The 22,577-nt window shown below is 37.5% G+C and overlaps 1 protein-coding gene and 1 long non-coding RNA gene across 8 annotated transcripts; one reads left to right on the top strand and one right to left on the bottom strand.

Moving 5' to 3' along the window:
- The first annotated feature begins 441 nt into the window (after positions 1-441).
- Positions 442-2,273, top strand: LOC105056634 (NAC domain-containing protein 100). 6 transcript variants are annotated; one of them, XM_010938899.4, is made up of 4 exons: positions 442-587; positions 806-1,010; positions 1,104-1,381; positions 1,483-2,273. In XM_010938899.4, exons 2-4 carry the CDS (start codon positions 821-823, stop codon positions 2,095-2,097), a joined length of 1,083 nt encoding a protein of 360 aa, XP_010937201.1. In that variant the 5' UTR covers positions 442-587; positions 806-820; the 3' UTR covers positions 2,098-2,273. The 6 variants fall into 6 exon arrangements, with proteins under 6 accessions (XP_010937201.1, XP_010937199.1, XP_010937197.1 ...); XM_010938897.4 differs by having other exon boundaries at positions 446-587; positions 782-1,010; XM_010938895.4 differs by having other exon boundaries at positions 512-667; positions 782-1,010.
- Positions 2,274-12,637: 10,364 nt separating this feature from the next.
- LOC105056636 (uncharacterized) lies at positions 12,638-16,892 on the bottom strand. 2 transcript variants are annotated; one of them, XR_012136488.1, is made up of 3 exons: positions 16,652-16,892; positions 15,989-16,531; positions 12,638-12,899 (listed from the first exon to the last, which is right to left on the bottom strand). It is a non-coding gene; the product is annotated as an uncharacterized lncRNA (long non-coding RNA). The 2 variants fall into 2 exon arrangements; XR_833871.4 differs by having other exon boundaries at positions 15,979-16,531.
- Between the last annotated feature and the right edge of the window lie 5,685 nt (positions 16,893-22,577).

A 22,577-nucleotide genomic window follows, 5' to 3' on the forward strand; every position in this document is an offset into this window, starting at 1 on the left:
GGTATCTCATCTTACCCTTTAAACAAGAGTTCAGGGTTTACCTCAATTAGTAAATCCGTATAGTTCTGCAACCGATATGTTAGCGAATGAAATTGCTTATCCTGTCTTCAAAAAAAGAAAAAAAAAAAAAAAGGTTATTAGGATTGATGTGCAATTTCTTGTAACTTTTGCTGTGGGGCAACTGATAAAAATTAATATTAACAACATGATGCGGCTAATTTTGTTGGATGTAAACCTCCATGGGAAAAAAAAAAATGCCACGTAAAGTCCAGCCAATATTGGTGCACTGCAGTGTGATATCGCGTATCACCGAGTCAACTCGACCCGCTTCGGTAACCTTTTGGACTATCCCTAACATCCGGTCACGTCAATTAGTTTATTCGAAGATAACAATAAGGTATGATAAAATAAGTAGAGGGGCCGGGTTTAAAAAGGAGCGAGAACCATGGACCATGGTGCCTTGCAGGCCACGTCTCTTTCTCTAGAAAACTAGACTTTAGTATAAAAGAGGGCCATCTCCCTCCCAACATAATTTTTCATAACGATTTCTTTCATTCACTCAAAGATTAGAGGCTCCCCCGCTCCAAGTACCCTCTCCCTCCCCCACCTCGCCACCCTGTCTCTTAGAGTACTTTTTCAATTTTCTTATGTGTTAATTATGTACTAGGTTTGTTGTTAATCTCTTATTTTTCTTTTCCTGTTGGATTGTCTAAAACCAGTGTTTATTTTGATCCCTTATCGGTTCATATCGAGTGTAAGCGAGCTCTTTTTATTAATTCAGACTTCAAACTGGTGATTAAAACAGAGCACATCACAAGCAATGGAACATGGTGCTGTAGTTCCTCAGGAGGGAGAGGAAAACATGGACTTGCCACCCGGTTTCCGGTTCCACCCCACCGACGAGGAGCTTATCACTCACTACCTCTCCAAGAAGGTCATGGATGTCAGCTTCAATGCAAGAGCCATCGGAGAGGTCGACCTGAACAAGTGGGAGCCATGGGAATTGCCTTGTAAGTCTTTCCTTGAAACCTTGAACCCCTGTTTCAGATATTTTGTTCATAGATGCTGTCTTCTAACCTTTATAACTGTGTTTGGGATGCAAGGGAGAGCAAAGATGGGAGAGAACGAGTGGTACTTCTTCTGCGTGAGGGACAGGAAGTACCCAACTGGTTTGAGAACCAACAGGGCCACTGAGGCTGGCTACTGGAAAGCTACAGGGAAAGACAAGGAGATCTACAGAGGGAAGAGCCTTGTTGGGATGAAGAAGACCCTTGTCTTCTACCGAGGCAGGGCTCCAAAGGGAGAGAAGTCCAATTGGGTCATGCATGAATACAGACTAGAGGGGAAGTACTCTGTCTACAACCTCCCCAAAACGGCAAAGGTGCTGCTCGCTTACTCTTATTTTATTTCCAGTCCACTGGCATCTCAAATACTCAACAGGTCTTAGTGACTCCTCTTCGTTTTCTTTTACTGTTCGGATAGAATGAGTGGGTGATATGCAGGGTGTTCCAAAAGACTTCAAGTGGGAAGAAAGCCATGGGGTTGGTGAGGGTGGGATCATCCTTTGGAGAAGAACTGGACTCATCTCTTCTGCCACCATTGATGGAGGCTCCCTTCACCAGCGAGAACAAGACCTCATCGGCATCAGATCTGGCTCACGTGACCTGCTTCTCCAACTCAGTGGAGGGTCCAAAAGTCCATGAAGAGCTGCTAGCTGAGTACCTCAACTCCCCTTTTCTCTCTGCCTCGGCCAACCCTTCAGAGGCGCCGCCACCCTCGCTGCTTCTGGCCAAGATGTCGCTGCCAAGCTCATCGCATGCTAGCCAAGGGGCTCCGAGTTTGGGCGGCTTGCAGTATTCTGGTGGCAGTTTGGTGCAGTTGCTGGAGAGCAATGGGTACGGCCTGAAACGGAGCTTCAAGTCAGAGAGGGAGATGCTAAGTGTCTCACAGGAAACGGGGCTCACCACTGACATGAACCCTGAGATCTCTTCAGTCGTGTCTAACAATGACATGGGAAGGCAGTCTTTTGATAGCCAAGAAGTCCCATCTATTTCAGCTGGGCCTCTACACATTGAAGAGTCTCTGTGGAACTACTGAATTTAGTTTAGAAGGAAGCGCGCAGATAGAGAGAGAGAGAGAGAGACCCAGGGGGTGTGTGGCAGTGTGTTCTAGTATTGGCTTGTTTGTTTTGTTTGTAAATCAGATGGCTTGTGTATACATTTTCTGAACCTCCAATAAGATGATTGAAAGAAGATTGTAGTGTTTGAAGATTATTTCTTGGAATTTTTTCTCTTTTAGACACATACTTGCATTGTTCTCTCTACTTTTTCATGAAAAAATTATGATATGAGAGATCTGATTGTTCTCTCTGTTTTTCTTTGTTATTTGTTTTCTCTGCTTCAATTTAGGATGATGAAGTTATTATCGTTAATAGTTCATATCGACATACTTAGAAATGAGAATTCTATCTAGAAGGGCTCATTGTTGACATTGTGAAGCGTGGGGTCTTAGCAATCATATAAAAGATCCAAATCATAGGTGACTCGCAATATCATGTTTTGTCCTTTGTTGAAGCAGTGGGGCTCAATGATATGATACTAATATCATATGATGTATAAAAAATTGTATGATGTATTCCTGATTGTCCCCCCCACAAACCTGTCTTCCTGACAACCAGATGCTCGCAAAACCCACCATATGAGTTTTTATTTGTGACCAGTGTCAGTTGGTCACCTACCCAAAATTCTTCCCTCATGACCAACAAATCATCCAGGGCCAGATGCAAGGTTCTAGACCTCATGTTGTAAAATCATATGCAAATATAAGATATCTTCATTTCTTTATGATGTTTCATATATTTAGACGTCTCTGGTTCTCTGGCATTCTTTGTGCCTCTCATGAAGTCTCAAAAAATGGAATAAGGCAGCAGCCTGACCCACGAATTTCTATTGTATAATTGTTCATGAGCTAAATACGATTGTTTGGTTTGTTCTCGTTTGTGATCTTTATTCTTGCATTTTCCATTGTGGTTTATTGCCTTCTTTTTGCAAGCCTGCAATGAAATCTTCAGCATGTCAAAAGCCTTAATTTCTGGGTCAGCAACGGCATCTCAACATATCTTAAGACCTTCAAATATGGAACAGCTTGAGACTTGCACGACAAGGCCATCTTTTCCTCCGCGGGGATCCTCAGAGTAATGCTTGTGGTCCCAACTTAAGGAGTGGTTGAGTCATCTAGATCAATGATGTGTGGGGCTAACCATATTATTATTGGTTATTTGGCTAAACTTAGCTATGAAATGGACAGGTTTAATATTCTTTGTTCTACTAGCATTCCAACTTGCACTTCTCCTGTAAATATATAGGCTAGGTTATCTGAAAATAGACTAAGTTCACCTTCAAGTAACACTTGCTAATTGGCCAGGGACCAAGTTTGGGAGCTTGTTTTGTGGGATGAGGTTAAGGGCCACCTTTGTAAAACACTGACGAGAGTACATGTGGCCTGCAGCAAGCCAAGTTAGGAAGGTGTCACGAGAAGAATTTACATCTCTTTCAATGGAAATTTCCTAAAGTCTCCACGGTACCTCATTGGTTGAGACAAAATAGAGGATTTGAAAACATATCATCAAATTTTATTCTCAATCCTTTTACTCAAACTTATCAGAATGCTGCCAAATGAATAGTAATAAATGTAGTAGAATAAACCTGAAAGTGTCTTGTATTGCTCATGCCGGCGGTGTCACGGGGGAGAGAGTCATGGTGGTCCTGAAGACAAAGTTGTCATTCTAAAGGAATCAATTCAATCAAAGTTATTAAAGCAACTAATGTAAACCTTAATTGCAGCAGGGAGTTCATGAATGAAATATGGCATTTTAACAAAACATTGCATGTGATTGGAGATAAAATTTTACATCACTATTCTCGAGTTCTTGTGTTTTTTTAAAAACGCTTTCTTTTCTTCGTTTTCACGTCAGTTGGATTACTGTTCATATAGGCATGCCTAAAGAATATAACTATGTCCATTGCTTGGCCTTTATTTATTTATTTATTTTGATAAGATGAAGTGCTCATGGAAGTCTAATATGAATACAGTCAAAAAAAAAAAAAAATCATGAAACGATATAGACAAATCCGTTGCATCAGTTCAGAGGATCTTTTTGGCATATTTCACTATATAGGAGACCATCTAGTTCATACGGTTGATCTTCCAATAAACATATCTGATATCTATTGAAGTACAATCCCTCATCAGTCGTCATATGTCACGAAGAAATGGGTGCACCACCACTTTCTTTGGCTACTCCAGTAATCAGTCGATCACAGTGGTCAAGTTGTGCACTGAGAAAGTGCAAAATGTTGAGGCAAAAGCTAAAAAACTGAAAATAGATTCACTGACTCTAGTGTAAATTCTCTCTCTTTGAAGAAATATAATGTTATAAAACAGGCACGACGATACTAGAATTTGCAAGTTGTAATTAGCACTAGTTACTTTACATGACTTTTGTGATGAAGGATCTTAACGTATATTATAATAAAGTTCCCTTTTGTTGTTAATTAATTTACCAAGTGTCAAATGGGCTTCTTCTGATTGCTAGTTGTTTCATGATAAGGCTTGCCAATGCATTATAGCCCAGAGAGACTTTTAAAACATGGAATTTGTTGCAGTACTATTCTTTCTTCTTTGGAGAAAAGCCGTACTGGTGCATTTCCACTATCTTGATTAAGTGCTTGGTGGCTTTTGTATCTCCACATAATATTTATTTTTAAAATTTAAAAAAGAATTTCTTTGAGAATGACAGTGTAGTCATCCACAACCAAAAATCTGACTTTATTGAACTTTGGCTTGTTCTAGGTGCTCCATAGCTAAAAGCAATTAGGGGATTTGCACTCCATATTGACTTAAAAAGCCCACGCTTGATGGCTTGAGCATGTTGCTTGAATATTTTAAATACTGTCAAAAGATTAATCCAATTAGTTTCAATTATGTGCACATCCTATAGGAAAAGCTTTTAGAGGAGAAGAAATAAAGCAAACAAACCTCTTAGGTGTACTTGGAGTAGCATTCCATGCTGGTATCTTTTAATATTTTGAGGCCTCTGCTTTACACCAATGCCACCACTACGAGATTTTTCAGTAGTCATAGCTGGCATTGTCATGCTATATATATTTTATCCTCTAATAGTTATGCTCATGGTGGATAGGATATGTAAAGCAATTGCTAATGTATGTTTTCTTTATAAATTTTATCCACATATACGCTGCCCTTCACAGTCACTTGTAGGTGTCTTGGATGTCACTTTAGTTAGTATTTTGGCCTCTACTAAAGGGACTTCTAAGTTTGCCTGCTGGTCCACTACTTGATTGGCTTCTTGATAGATACTAGACGCCAAAAGGATCCAAGTTTGGTCGAGTGTCCTCCAAATCCAGCAAGGAAAGATGGCGAGGTCTAGGGTCCATCGTGACAGCATTAGTACAGGGGGGTATGTTGAGAGGTGGCCATCAGCTCTTGTATATTTCACCTTTTGGATAATGTCTTCCATATCAAAGACCCAACATGCAGAGTGTCTTCTCTCTCTCTCAAGAAACAAAGAAAAATGCAGAGCGTCTTGTTTCTAGAAAAATATCTTGGATATTTGCAACCTTGGTCTCAAAAGCTTCAGCTACTCATGTCTCACCTAATCCATTTCTAAAACCAAGCATGCATGATATATAAAATTTCATATTTAGGTCACAAAATATTAAGATCATAAAATGTCCCATATCTCAAAAAAAAAAAAAATCTAAATTAAAGAAAGTTTATTATTTGGTTGTCACGACAGTTTTTTTTTTTTTAGTGGAAATTGACACCACGACATTCTTCCACGGGCTTGCCGGCTTTGATGGATTCACCAACGAAGCTGGGCTCTTTCCCCCGGCCGACACGTAACGCGTGACCCACAATAACCGTTCTAGCCGACACGTGGATATCGTAACGAAAGCGTCACCATCGCAAGCCCTACACGCGCTTCGGACTCGCACTGGACCGACGCGTGTCTCCCGTCCGTTTGACACGTGGACATTAAAAGAATCTTTGTACCAGATCGGATCATGGGAAAGAGAGGTCAGATAAGAAGCATTCTCCCATGCGAGTCCAGCACAAGTTAAAAGGTTGTATAGAAAAATACATAGAGAATAATTCCTTTTAGAGCACGTGCGTGGCTAATCAGTATTTAACAATTTAATAAGGTGAGCTATTAGAGAACGTAATGATGATTAAGGAGTCCTAGACGACTCTTTGTTGAAGTAATGATGATTGAGGAATCTGATATCATTCCTTGTCATCCTAAGTTGATGCTTAATATGGATGTTCCCTTTCAAATTTGTAATAGCTAATGGATAAGGAAGATTTGGAACATATTATAACATGCAAATGCTAGGGACTTCTAACAGCCTTTATCGCATATAAACCACCCTTAGGACCATTTTTATTAATTGCTTCATTATTGGGAACCCCAACCTTTCTATGAGGATCTTTATTTGTGTAGGTTATTTGTTTATTCAAGTGTTGGGTATTGAAGGCAAATTTGTAAATATAAAGCACATAGCATAAACATAGCCGTTGGAGTTAGATTCATTCTAGCTTGAGGATCTCTATGGATCTTCAAATGAGCTAGTAACCATGCTTTTTGAAAATTTACTATATGCCAATACTAGGTATAGATGCACTTTGTCGACAGATTGCATGGCACCGTATAGTCTAGTTGATGTCAAGTGCTAACCACGGACTCCATCTTCTCTCTCGACGGTAACAAGAGACCTTATCATTGCAAACAAGCGTCACCTAAAAGCAATCTACTTAGAATAGCTTATGGCCCTAAATTATCTCTCACACCTTGTAGTCTGTCATTATAGAATTTTTTTTTTTAATTTGTTTGTGCACTATGATTCATGATTCCAAACCATGAAAATCTAATAGCGTCTAGCTGACCTATATATTAGTTATAATGGCAAGAGAATAAAAGGAGAGAAGCAATAGCAAGTGGGAAATGGGAAAATGATAATTAGACAAAGTTTCAAAGATAGAAATTGAAGAGGGTGGAGAAGGTATGTCTTTTTTTTTTTTTTTCAGTTTAAAGGGAATTGAAGAGGGTACGTCAAAACTATTGAGAAAAATGAGGAAATACATCTAAAATTATATAAGAATTGCCATGGAAGTACTTTGAGTTCCTCCCACTAATGATTTCACTACATTCTTAAAATTCGAGCAAATTCTAGCTAGGTGTGCATATAACCCTTTGAAACTTCCTCATCTATATTCAAATCCCTTAATTTGTAAATTTGTATTATCTCTATAGACTTTATTTATTAGTATATACATAACCATTGCTTTGAGTTTCAATTTTCTAATTTAATTGAGGTAACTTTAAGGGCTAATGCGCTCTCTCTCTCACTCGCTTCTTGCTAAAATAATACAAAGAGAAGAGGAACAAAGAGAAATTAGGAGGATTAGGAGAGAAAAAAAAAAAAAAAGAAAGGAGAGAAGTGAAGAATTTTTTAAATCATCTAGTCTTAAGGAAAAAGAGGAATTAAAAGACTTATTTTAAGTAATTTATATTTTTCTATCTAAAGAGAAAAATTGTGGTCTTGTTCAGAAATATCTTTCTTCATTTCTTCCTTCTTCTCTTTTCTTCTTCCGCCAAACGAAAGAAACACAATTTCTCTCCTTTTTTTTTTTTTTTTTTTTTTTTTTATCTTTTCTGCCTGCATCTCTCTCAATCCAAAGTGGTGCTAAAAAAAAAAAGGGAAAAAAGATTTCTAAGACCAGCCAAAACTCGTATGGGCTTTAAGTTCTCTGTCGTAAGCTAGACCAGGGATCTAATTATTCAATCAAAACTCTGGGTTGGGTCATCAAGCTGATTGGGCCACCATGTTCCATTGACGCTCCCTGCAGAAACAACAGGAAAACATTTATCAAAATAAGCAAATGCTGTTATATATATATATATATATATATATATATATATATATATATATATATATATATATATTAAAAGAATTCACAGTTTCAAATATTAACCCAAGTAAGATCCTTGGGTTGTTTCCTTTATTAATTTTACATGCAGATTCATACAGCAGATTGTATCGGCATTTCTAGTCTTGGAAAGCAAAATGTTGTTTTGGTATTACAAGGATGTATGGACATGCATTTAGCAGAATATCGATAATTTTTGTAGAGATTTTGAATATTTATATAGAATAAAAAATTTAAAATAATATTTTTCGATTAATTTTTTTGAGTGAGGTTCTGAATTGTTACAAATGATATCAAATCTGATCCAATCTATTGTTTATATGAACCGGAAGATACTACAGTACAGCTTCATTGAGGCTAACCACGGATTGATCATCGTGTTTATGAATGGATATATGCTTAAATAGGAAATTCATACGAGCATGTATTTAGTCCCACATTAGTTATTCAGTATAACGATTTTGGATATTTATACTATAGAAAACTTTAATTTTGATGTGATAATAACATACCTCCGACTATTGTTGTTCAGACAATAAATCAAAGATGAGCGGTGCAAGAGGCTCATAGTCAAGCTGCGGCAAGATTTGACTTCCCTTTGCTATTTTGCTTCCATGAATACCTTAATGCTGGAACATTGAATCCACAAAGACAGGGTTTTGGAGCAGAATACTCTTGACTTCCAGCAATTGTCTTAGCATCAGTTGATTGAAATTTAACCGTGTCAGCGGAGCCGCAGCCGCCGTTGGTGGCGTTGGAAAGCTCATCCTGAGATGTAGTGTCATTCTAAGAGATGAGCCAGAGAACATGATCTTGGAAATATAGGGACTTTCTCCTCCAAATAGCTTTCCAGTTTAACATCCAGTGTATCTTTTGTACAAAGATTATTCTCGCCCATTATTTGCGTTCCACTTTGCATGCTTCTTTTATTATATCCCACAGAGTACCCACTCATCCAGTTAAGAAGCATGAAGTTTGGGGACGCCTGGTTCGCAACTGAAATCAAAATGAGAATCAAAATAGAAATATCTTGGAATCGAAATCGAAATCGAAATGGTCAAATCTCTCGAAGCATTTGGTTCGTGATCGAAATCGGAATTGGAATGAAAACTTGAATTCATGGAGAAGAGTAGGGATTGAGTTCTATATAGATTAATCTATTTCTATTCCACCTCAAAATCAAAATTATAATGGGACTCATTCCAACCAAATAGTTAAAACGTAAATCATCCATTCTGATTTCAAACCCTCACTTTCCTCAACCAAACACCTCTTTAGTGTAACAGCCAAAGATGATGACAATAAAAAAGAATCTTTCATTGTTTCTGTTATTTATTTTATTATAGTAGATTATTATGAGATAATTAACAAGTATTATTTTTTTATATTTTTTTAAGTCAAATAATATTTTTCAAATTTTAATTTTAAAATTATTACATGGTCCAAGGAATATTTTTATCCAATAAAAAAAAAAAGAAAAGAGATACAACATTGTTAAAATTTTGAGAAGTTGCTTTTCAGATAAATAATAGGCCAAGAACTGGTCATGGGGCCGTTATAACCGGATAATGCGTTATACGCTAACCCATCGGAATACGGAACCCTAACTCTGTCCCAGTCTCTTGCGGTCGCCTCGGATGCTGCTTCGATGACCGATGACCGCTGACCAGCTCTTCAAACCATCCCAGCGATGAGATTTCTCGGGAATAGACGGTCAAAGTGTTGGAAATCGCCGCTATTAAAGCATTCCGCTTTCTACCCGGTATTAAAGCATTGGAGTTCCTACGTACGTGCACATCAGTTTATCTCTATCCATATTTTCCTTTGCTTTTTAGTGCCTCCCATTCTTTTCAAAAAAAAAAATATTGTTATCTTTTTTTGGCTTTAGTTCTTGGATGGCATTTAAGTTCGGTGATGCAAAAAATCCGAACTTTGTTTAATAAAATTGATGCCAGATGAATATTCGACTTAGGGCTTCTAAGGGTTCTTTTGGATTTCTGTGAGAGGGCTGGTGAGAACGCATCGGGTCTAGAGTTACTTTGTTGGATCGTAACTATAATGGAGAAGCGTTAGACTGATCATGCTTTCGAGCAGACTCTTGGGGCAAAGTTCAGGTGGAGAATCTTGATGGGAAAGTTAGGTCTTGGATTATGAGAAATAGAGGAACTTAATCCTTGGAAATTGGAGAATGTTTCCATTTGATAAAGAATGAATACCGAGAGATCTAGATTTCAAGGCAGTTGGCATGATCATGCTATTCTTGCATGAAGAGGTTAGGACTTATGGGGCTATATTAAGGTTGAGGAATTGGCTACATATATATGGCCAAAGTTGAAGAATTTGTGCATTAGAGAGTGGCTTTGAAATTGTTGTCTATAAAGAAAAAGTTGTCTGGTCGTGAATGAGGCATAGCTGGATCTGCTCATTATTAGCTATAAGTTGAAATATCTGTGAAGTTCATGGTGTTTATATGGAGAGTGAAGAGGATAGCTGCTTCTTATTATGCCTCTTTAGCCATTCTATGGCTGCATGCGTGCAGCATGCACCATTCCATGCGTGCAGCATGCACCATTCCATGCCAGCAGAATAAAGGTCTCAAGATGAAGGCACGGTCATTTTATCATGTGACACACAAGGAGGATATGTATTCTTGTTTTTCATTAGATATTTATTTGTTGAAGTTTTTGAAGAGAAATAAAAGGGCAATATAGATAGGCCTGCTTACATATTATATATATATATATATATATATATATATAGAGAGAGAGAGAGAGAGAGAGAGAGAGAGGATTGAACTGAAAATCTGGTAGGAATTTAGGAATTGGGTCTATTGGCTCATCTAGGTTGCATTTTCTAAAAATCTATCCAAACCCAACCCATATCCTAACCATTGGGTTATAGAAAAAAAAAAAAAAAGCTATCTGTGAGAGGACCTGTTTAGATGATTGGGCTCAAAATCCTATAGAATTCGTAGTCTAACCATCAAAAATACAGAATTATAAGTTGGAGTAGGCCTATTTTACAGCTATCCAAAACCACCTTTTGAGTGGGCTGGTTTGAATCTCACAAGGAGAAAAAAAAAAAAAAAAAGCCATAATTCTCCCTTTAATTCTATTTTCTCCCTATGAGATTCAGGCTAGTCCACTTAAAAGGTAGTCCTAGATAGCTATAAAATAGGCTTAGTCTGATCTATATTTCTGTATTTTTGGTGGTTGGTCCACAAATCCCATAAAATTCTAGGTCCAACTATCCAAACAGGCCATTAATAGATAATTTTTTCTTTCTATAGGATTTAAACCAGCCTACTTAAAAGGTGATCCTGAATAGCTGTAAAATAGACCTAATCCGACCTATAATTCTATATGTTTGGTGGTTGGGCCACGAATCTGATAGGATTTTAGGCCCAACCATCCAAATAGACCCTCTGTCGTTTTTTCTTCCCACAAGATTTGGGTTAGGCGACGTTTAGTTGATATAGAGCCATACTTAAATGGATAGCCCAATCCACGAATCATATAGAATTTTTAGCCATCCGAATATCTAGGCCAGCCCATGATGGCACACTAACCGTACAAGAAAGAAGGTCAATTAAGGGCCTGCTCAGGAAATCCAGTAAGATTGGACTGGATTTCCTGTTGGATCAATGGATTACGTAGTCTATTTGAGTACGGCCCATATCAACCCAACCCCCCTGCAGCCCAAATCCTATGGTAGAACATCTTGTAGTCTAACAGGCCCATAGATGGGATTAGGCCAAGACTAGGACAGGATAGGCTAACAAACCCGACTCCTATAGGAAATCTAATCCAATCCTACTGGATTTCTCAAACAAGCCCTAAAACAAGATTTCAGAAATAAAAAATGCTGGCAAAGAATAAGTGAAAAACCAGGTGAGCCAATCTAGCCACTTTTCATGCTTATAGTAGACATCATCACCATCTCCTCCTTTGTTCTTCCTAGATCCTTGTTTAATTCTTTAAATTGCTTCTGCTAATTGATAAAAGTTCCACCTGTGTGATTTTAACAATATAAGCAGGAATGATGATTGATATTCTGAGAAATGTTCGAAATACTCAAATATTTAACTGGAATTGAAGACTAGTTGTCTGTTCTAAGCGACAACCATTTAGCATCTCCTTGAAGCTATAAAATAGGGATGTTACTGGGGTAGCTTTACATAGGATTCACCATAAACGAACTATGAGAATATTATTTGAGAAATCACCCTTCTTGTCGTATTCTCTTTTGCCAACCAGTGATATGAAACATATCCATCCTAATCCTTAACCATTATAGGAAACTCCAAAAATGCGGGAAATGGAGAGCAATAGCACAATAAGCAGAACATACCATACATGGGTTTGAAGATTGAGGGAGAGGTTTCTAACTGTATTTGCTGGGTTGCAGTGAAGGAGGGTGGATATAGAAGGTGAAATAATGATAGTGCAATGTATTTTTTATGAAAGTAGGGTAGCTGAGTGTTTGTAATCATGAAAACAAAATCCTAGGAAATAAATTTCTGATATTTTGTCGGGCTATACTCCAGAATAAATTACATAAGTGCAACTTTAGAACACATGTGGGTTTCTGTGGAACCAATACTCTGAATAAGATTAAAGGATATAACTTTACCTTAACTGAAGCTTATTGCGCGTATTCTTAAATCTGCCACAAAAAATTGAACAGCTACATTTTGTCTTTCCTTTTTTTCCCTTTCTTGAAATTCAATTGAAAATTCGAATGCCTTTTGGGCTGTTTATTTCAGAACATAATACATGGACATGTTTTTCATGCAGAACAATATGTTCAGTTAAAAACTATATATATGCTTTCTGACACAAACATGTTGGACCCAAATCTGGAACTTTTCAACTGAGACTAGTCTAAACCTGCATAAATAGCAAAGCAAACTGAAATCAGCCACCTAACACACAGACTGGCTTCATGTGAAACATCTTGGTTTCTGTAAAATGTATTGGATACCAGACTACGTGCAAGGGGTTTAACACTGAAATCTTAAGCCTTAATATTCATCATGAGTGTTATATTTAGAGAAATAGGATAGAAAGTTGCACAGGTTGTACCTACTAAAATAAAGTTGTGCTACCAAATATATAATGCAACAGTTATACAGCCTTCAGTTTATTGGAAATTTTATTATACAAAGATTTATCTTAGTGGTCTTAACAAATTTATTTAATATATGCATTATAAAAACACATCCTGGGGTTTGTGCTACTTTTTCCTCTGCTTAGCAACCACAGGTTCAATATTCAGCTCTTAGGTGGTGCATCCCTAAAACTTCTGGACCTGGTTAATTATAGTATGGGTGGGTCTCCTTCCCTTTCTCTCTCTCACAAAAAAAAAAAAAAAAGGAAAAAAAAACAAAGAAAGAAAGAAAACACACACACACACACATGCACACATACATAGGGGTGATAACTTGTGAAGGCTTTAAACTTCCACCTAGGTAGTATTCCTTTGAAACATCTTCAAAAGAATTGAAAAAATTCTTTAAAATAAAACAGCACTTGTCTCAAAATGAACAAGATCAAGATTGCAGAAAATTGGAATCCTCGTTCCTTTGGTACTGTTTAAACCCTCTATGGAGAGCCAGTCAGCTGGTTTATTGGCCTTCCTGTACAATTGGAATATTTGGCAGGAGAAAGCTGCACAATTAAGCTTTAACCATGCAACTACTGGGTTACTAGAGCTGTGCATGGTGAGAAGGATACATGCACATAAGATGAATCTTGAAGGGACCTAGAGTTGTATGAATAAATGAAATATAGAGATGTGGCTCAAAGTTGCAACCTGAGATTCAGGGTCGAAATTTTGTGAAGCCATATCCATAAATTTGCCACCCAAGGAGACATAAGTTGTTTCACTTGGTGCACAAAACAGATTCCTGTTTCGGATGTTCAGGAGATAAGCATGCATAGAGTCATTTGTCAGAAAATGTTGGAGGGAGACACCTACCTAAGGGAAGCTGGCTTCTGTTTTATCTTTGTTCGGCCCAGGATCATTTAGAGATCCTTAAATAACCGATTAGTTTCCATATCAAATATCACTTGATGTCAGTACTGTTTATGTCCTTAAAAATGTTATTCATCAAGAAATTGAGCAACTGAGGTGACTTGCATCATGGACATGCAGGGGGTGTGATTCTATGAGCAATGTCATTGGAACAAGCTTTTTAAGACCTTAGAAAGTGAGGTTTCCTTACCTAATAAGCATTTTGGTCTCCATGGGGAATGTTCTCATATCATACCAAGTATCTTCTCATAAATAAACAGAAATGCAGGGATAATAAATCTTTGTTCAACTGAAACATCTGCGCACTCTACAGCTGCTTTAAATTGTCCATATGTTACTGAGGACTAGAATGATGAATTGCGCTACTGGCCAATAAATTGCTATACAAAAGGAACTATCATGATTGTTAGATGGTGCCTGAAATATGAAGGCATGATGTCATTCTTGGGTTAGGTTTGGCCCTTGTCGGATTTTTCTGAGGTTTTACGGCAGAAGTTTAGACATATTTTTTGTCTTCATCTTCTGGTACTTTGTCTCAGTTCTTATCACACCCCAAACCTGGCATCCAGATTGACCATGTGATACAGCCACATGAACTTAAAGCAAAGCCCTAGAGATCATAGGAGGTCTATAAGATGACTTCATTGCTCAAACTCTATGTTAAATCAATTTAAAACTATCCTGTAATTTTGAAAAGGTAAAGAGAGGAGGGTTGGGAGGTTTACAGCCCAAGAAGAATCTCTCATACTCACACAAGCATGAATATGAAACACCTTTTTAATAATATTTAACCGATAAGAAAATAAAAAAATTCATATATCAATCATTGGAATAATGCTCAATATAACAATATGTATGCTATAAAACATACACACATACATATATATAAACCATGCTAACCTACACATCAAGTCTAACAGTAAAACTACTAAGTTGCATACATATCACCATATAGAAATCTCGAGATATATGTCACTTAATATCATCCAAGCAACAATTTGATTCAATTTTATTTTTCATTATCTGATTAATAAAGTTAGATCATAACCATATTATCACTCCGGCACTGGACTAGATTCGCTCATGCTCCCATCCATAGCAGACTAAGTACACATCATATTTCCGTCTGTAGCCAATAACCATATCTCAGTCCGTGGCTGACATCACGAATACCATATTTTACACATGCCGGCTAGTCCAGATATCTTCAGTTAGATAGTTCATTATTTTGATTTGATTTTAGCACTGGATTAGTTATAACTATACTCCAGCTCGTGGCAAGCTAAATATACCATGTTTCTGCCCATGATCGGCAATCATAAATCATATCTCAATCCATGGCTGATATGTCATGTTCCACATATGGCCGACTAGTTCACATGTTCTGCTTTTTCCACTTTTAGAGTTATGTACATTTATATTTGTTTTTTCGGTATTGGACTAATTACAATTATGCTCAAGTCTGTAGTAGGCCAAACACAATGCTACATCTCAATCCAAAACTGATCCAATATACACACCATGTTTCTTGTATGGCCAATCAGTCCAAACACTATCCATATCCCACCTATATTATTAAAGTCATAATCTGATTTTTAGAATTACATTAGTCACTGTTATACTTCAACCTGTGGCAGGTCAAAAACAATGCTGCACCTCTATCTGAGGTTGACTTAGCATATACATCATGTTTCTCATGTGACTGACTAATTCAGATGCTGCCCACAACCCGATAATTATATTAAACTATGTTTTTTCTTAATCAATATGATATCTATAATTAAATACCAATTAATTATGAACCATGCAACATCAATTCATCAACACATGATACACAAGTGTGTGTGTGTATAACACATAATTATAAACAGGTATAGTAATGAATAAAAATTTTCATAATCACATAGATAATTGTGTTAAAGAACCACGAACATTGACCTACTCCTCAGCTCCTCAGACTATGAATTCCATGGCAAAGTGTTTGGCTCAACATTGTCTTGCCCTGGCAATTTCTCACCCTGATCTCATAATGCCGGTTTGGGACCTCTCCTAGGGTCGACCTGAAGCTCCAAAATACTTCTAGACCCACCATTGATCCAAACAACTGCTCTTCTATAAAATCAAATCCAATTATCAAAGCTGTATAAAAATATAATTATCAGCTTGGTACTCTCTGTTGGGTCACCATGGGTTCATTACTAGCCTTGTGAATCTCTCTTCACCCAATCCCTTGAGTCATCTAGAGAGAGAAAGAAGATAGAGGAGAGAGAAAATTAGGGAAGAGATAGAAGAAAGAAAGAAAGAGGAGAGAAAAGAGAGGAGAGAGAAGAGGGGACTCTTCTCTTCTTCAAAATAGGGAACTCCCCTTTTCTCTTGTTCCCAAACGTGGCCACGGGAGCTTTAGGGCTGGTGACCCCACATACCGGTTGGTGGTGGCAGTGGTATTGGCACGCGACGGCAGTGGCGATGGTCGGCTGCCATTGGTCTGCAATCAGGGGAGATTTTGTTATGTCACTCCGGTGACTTGCCGGACCAAAATCAAGTGGCGGTGAGGCTCCAAAGAATAGGATAGAAAGAAGGAAGGATGAAGGTTTAGTAACCTTACCTTCACCGCAGTGAGGTCATCATGGCCAAAACAATGGTAGAAACCCTCCATAGAGAACTTGAATCCTTGCTCTAATAGAGAAATCTAATGCCCGAATTCTAGAAGAAAGGTTAGGGAACTCTTTTATAGGCAAAATTGGGGTTTTTAGAAGGAAATTTGGGCAATTTATCGGACTCTAACAGGAAGAGTCCTCTTTCATTGGACTTGGAGAAGACAACTCCTGTTAGGTGTCATCTTTCCCCATTTCCCGGACTCACGTGCAAGGTGCATGAGTTCCTCTTCCTTTTGGGCCGAACGGGCCGGGCCTTACACTTCTCTACTTGTTACCTCTCTAAAAATTTTGTTTTATTATTTGCAAGGTCTGACAGAGTTGTCACCAATTGATGGTTACCACTAAAAATTAACATAGCTTCACTGACTACTATATTTATAATTCATAACTCTAGATTTTTATGCTTAATAACTACAAAAGTCATATATTCCCTTACATCTTTTTCTTTCCTATCTTCATAATGGCATGGGCATAAGACGCATCTCAACATGAATAAAACATTTACACAAGTTGGCAACCATGAGCCATTAACTATTCAGTTTGCATTCATGGAAATTTTATGGCATATGAGAGCTATTTTATATATGGAGTCACTTTGTTGCTAAGGATTTGTTGGTACCTCATGCCGGCTTTATAAAACTTCTGGCACTTGGTATCAGAATACAGATGAAACAATACAATGAGCTTGAGATCAACTTGTTGTTCAAACTTCAACCAATGGTAGCACATGACCTATCATTTTATGGAATTTTGGATGATATGTTGCAGTGTGTTTGCATACTTAACTTTAACAGGGTGGTTATTAGCCCATATACACCTATCTAGGATATCAAACCTTTTTCCTTGCTCTGAAAAGACACAACAGTGGTACTACCTTTTATTTGAAATATCAAGTAAAATAACTTCCCTGAGATTTTTGTCTTATTTCAGCAGCTGTATGTTCAAATTTCCAATGCTCTCTGCAGACGCCTAGGCTAAACATGGAAGAGGTGTCAGCATGTTGTCATTCTTTCACTTGGACAATCACAACATAAGGAAACCAATTTCATGGTCTACTATTTGGTTAAGGATGAGGTTCACAAACTCTGTAGATTCTTTTAGTTGATGCTTTGTTTTGTCACAAGAGGTTTCCCTAGATCCATAAATTTTATCAAACATACTGAGCTGCACTTTACCCAACCATGATGAAATCTCAAAAGAGTGCAGGGTCATTTCTTCCTGATATGATTACAGTTATGACCATGGCAAGAGTTGTTCTGGCAGAGATCCAACTAAGGGGGAGAGAAGGTCCAGGGTGTTTCATTTTGCCAAGTAAATTGTTAAATTTTTGTCATGTGCATGATGAAAGATAGCTCATTTGTTTTACTTTACAAGAATCACTTACAATCTTGGGCCGAAGCAAGTATGCACATAGTCGCTCTTGCTAATAGTTGTGTGAGCAGTGACACTATCTATGGTAAGCTTACACCAAGGTCGTTTGTAAATTTGTATTACTAGTCATTGAGGAATTTGTTGCTTCAGTTCAAAAGGATGCCACTAGAAACTTGATCTTGGCAGATAATAAATGATGAAATAAGAATTGAGTAAATGGTAAAATGAAATTAAATTAAATCATTTGCAAAACTAGAAGTCATTTGAAAACAGAATATATAATTAGCATTTTATATTAACATTATATAAATTCAATTTAACAAGGTTTCGATTAATTTTTTTGGTTGGAAATATTTCAGATGGATTCTTCTTCTGCAATCTTGAATCTTTTGAACAATTATACAAGTTTTCTCACCAGAATTATACTGAAGTGGACTGAGAATATGATCCCCGCAAACTCTGTAGTACTTTTGGATTGCAAAATTGAATGATAGAAAAAGGAGCATGCTGATATGGTTAGGTAGCAGTGATAATATTGGACGGCATAGCTGTATGAGCTGTATGCCGTTTTTTTTTGGCTTAGATGAATGTTAGGATTGATGTAATTATAGGAAAAGGTGGAGAGATAATTGAAAAATTGAAGGTATGCTTGGGCAATGACAGAGGAAAACTTGATGAGTTTAGGGGTTTGGATTTCGAAGTCATTTGTTATGATTGAAGGCCTGATTGGAGTGTCAATGATGTAAGGATGATTGCAGATGAATAAGTCTCAAGATGAACATGAACTCAAGGCTACCGAAAAAACATTGTGAGCTTGATTCAGAGAACAGGAGAAGAAATCTAATGAACATTGCAGCACTTAAGAGTCCCCATAAAGTTGATACAAAAGATGCGGGAGTAAAATTCTTTGTTTAAAGTAAAATAACACAGATTTGACGGTGTCTGGAATCAATAAAAGTTATCTTCTCCAGTATAGATCTATAGCTCATGTCTATCTTCTGATGCAATGCAGCAATTATGATTGTAACCATCACATTATGGCTTCAATCTAATGAATTGCCACCAGAGGATATTACTACAAAAACGGCCTTGCCTTGCAGAGCCCGTAATTAATTGATTCTCAAGATATGAGAGGCTGTGCTTCTCCGATGAAGTAGGCATTAAGTCTCATTTTTAGGTACCTATAAATGTACCTTCCTATTGAATCTTGCCTTCATTCAGATCAACTGAAGATTAAACATTTTATGATATTAATTTTACTATTGTATCAAATGACTGCAGGGGACCCTTTGGTGGGAAAAAAAGACCAGTGGGCAAGGGAGCCCAAGCTTTCACTCATGAGATATCTTTTTGGACCACTTGAAGGTGCAAGGGAGGTGCCTTAAAGGATTCTCTTTGGGGCGTGGTGGAAGCTTGGAATACCCTACGCGGCTTCTAAAAGAATTTGGGAGGACCACATCCAGAGTAATAAAGAAGACGTACATGCCATTAAGAATTTCCTGGTATTCTATCCTGCAGACCCTATATGGCATATGACCCAAGTTTCTACAACCAAGTTTCTTTTTTACACTTTTTAACTTGCATTTTGTGCTGCCATCAGTCTTTCTTCTCGGATGACCAGGTCCACGTGTATAATTTCCTGTAAAAGAGGAGCACTCAGTACCTCAAGAAAGCTGAATTTATTGCAGTACATTTTATAGTCTCCATGAAAGCTGATTATTTCTTATTCATCTATTGGATTTTCAAGCACAGTAAAACACGAGTCTCATCAGTTTTCCACCGTATGTTATTCTAGTATACGTTATTATGTTTTTCCCAGCACTTTATATTTAACTTCTGCAATGTGCTAACTATTCATCTTCATGTCCTAAATTTGCTTTTGGTAGCAACATGATTTTCTTAAATGCAACAACATGGTAGAGTGTCTGGAAGAAACACTCCTTAATTTCTGATCATGTGTCTCAACATGTAATAGCTTCCATTCACTATCATTACTGTAAAAGTTTACAGATATTAGATGTCTATTGCAGAACTCACCTAGATTTCCCTTTTTCCAGGAAACATTCAACATACATAGGAATTCATTATTGATTCATTAGTCATCAGTTTCTTATAAGTCAGGGAAGCTAGCTAGTTAATTATGCAGGTCAACATAGTCTCCGAACTATATAATTTTCTAGATTTACTTGCCGTACTCCCATATCATATATCATGTCTTTCAGTTCAAAGTTCCATACAGAGACTAGAGGGCAAAATTGCAAATAAGGCTATAGCCTCCAGTTGCAGCCCTTCTGGCTCTATGTTCAGACCTTGTTTCCTTACCTATCTGATAGACGCAATTTTCCATCACTACCATGAAATGTTTTGTAAATTGCACCTGTCCCATTCCCACACAAAATGAGGGACTAGCGTGGAGAGTTATCTATGTTTTGCCTGTACTCTATTGACTCACACATGTGGAATCCACATGGACCAAGAATAACTTGGAAGTTAAAAAAAAAAAAAAAAAAAAAAACGCCTACTGAATTCTTACAAGGAATTAGACAGTCTTTCTACCAGTGAGACTGATTAAAAAAGGTAAAGGAGAAGGGTGCAATCTTTCCAGTGGATGACTTTGTCATGCACTCAAAGATGCTGCTGTAGGATGTAGAAGCTTCAGGTATGACTTTCTGAAATTAAGGTACAAAGTTATATATATATATATATATAAAGGAAAAAAAATCCAGCCATCTTTCTCCAAGCCATGAAGCTATAGTTTATGGAACTGTAGTAGTTCAGTATCAACCACTCGCCGCCTGGTATGATCCTGATGGTGAAAGACATGCAGGTGATAGCTAGGTTCCAAGATTTTTTGGAGAGTTCGTTATCCTGTTCTCTGCATTAAATTAAGATCTGCATTGCCTTTCATCTCTTGCAGAGATCAGAAATTTAGATTGGACTCACATGGTAGTAATGTAATAGCACTGATAGGGTAGGTCAAACCCAGCATACACAGTGAGTGATGCTGTAGGCCTGAGGGGACCTCTGAACTCTGAGAGCTCCCCCACAGACACACACAGCTGGTTCGGTGAACTGCACGGGCTCGTCTTCTGTAAATGTTTGTTTCAATTGCTCTATCACCATCATAACTTGGAATGCCAAGGCATGGTTACTCCAGACCCCCACCACCATTGAATTGTTTCATTTGAGGGACCATGACCTACTCCATTCCTCCTCTCATAGATGGCTTGTCATGATGCGCAATAAGGAGTTCTTGTTCTTGCACTTGTCAAATTGCTCTTTAATCGTATGTTCTCATATGAGAATCATGTACTTTTGTTTTTTGTTTTGTGTTTTTTGTTTTTGTCACAAGAATATATTACTTGTAAGATAGGAGTACTTACCTAGCCATATAGGCAACCCAGTAAGTGGAAAACCGTAACCTAAACTATGCTGCCATAAGTTCACCATTTTTTTTTTGTTTTTTTAATATAGAAACACAAAGAAAAACATAAAAACTAATGATGAAAAAATTGAACTCTGACCTTATGAGCCTGAACCAGAACTCTTATTCTTTGAGGCAATACAGCGGCCTAAGCGAATTCAGAAGAAATACCAAGACCTGCTAAAACCAGGAGACTGATTGGCTTCTCTGAAAGCAACAATTCACCATTGAATTTATGCATGCTTGACATATTTGAGGATATCTTGTTGAAAATTGTATGGCTACAAGGTCCACTCTAGAATGAGCAAGCATGCTAACACTATAATGGAGGTAGCCTCTTCAACTTTCCTTCCAAAAGAGCCATGCGTCGCAATTAGTGATGAAAGCTCCAACACACATGGGACAACAGTGCATGCTTCATTGCCTTGTCTAAAGTTAAGCAACTTTTCATTGAATCTTCTTTCGAGTAATAAATGCGAGGTGTGCCCAAGTGAATGAACTTTTCTACGTGACTTTGCAAACCTTGCGCCCAAGGAAATGTTTTTGTGATGTAGGCAGGCATCAATACTGTGTACTAGCATGATTTTCTACCATGCCAACTCTTACATTATTGAACTGAAGACAGAAACATCCCTCTGCATCTCTTTCTGACATCTTTTTGCGCCTCTACTTTCCTTTTCTTTCTTTTTTTTCCTTTCTTTTTTTTTTTTTGGGTAGTTCCTCCTCTTTCTTTTTACACTATTAGCACCTCTTCAGATTTCCATATTTCTTCCAAAATGAGGGGGGGGGGGTGCATCTGGGCTACAGGTCAATTTGCTAAACCTTGACCTTTTTGACTACCACATTTAGTGCTATAGCAGAATAGAAGTCTCATACAGAACAGTTACAGAGTAATTATGCAGATCTCTCATTGTACTTTCCCCTCAGGCAGTGCCATTGTAGCACATCAAATAACTTTTTTGTGGAATTTTTATTGTTTCTTCACCATACGTCCTCTAACTAACAGTCAATACCAGACAAACCGTAAGCAAGACATGGAATAAAGAGCCATACATCTTTTTCTCTCTCTCTCTCTCTCT

Source organism: Elaeis guineensis, chromosome 13, assembly GCF_000442705.2.
Source record: "Elaeis guineensis isolate ETL-2024a chromosome 13, EG11, whole genome shotgun sequence".
Lineage (NCBI taxonomy): Eukaryota > Viridiplantae > Streptophyta > Magnoliopsida > Arecales > Arecaceae > Elaeis > Elaeis guineensis.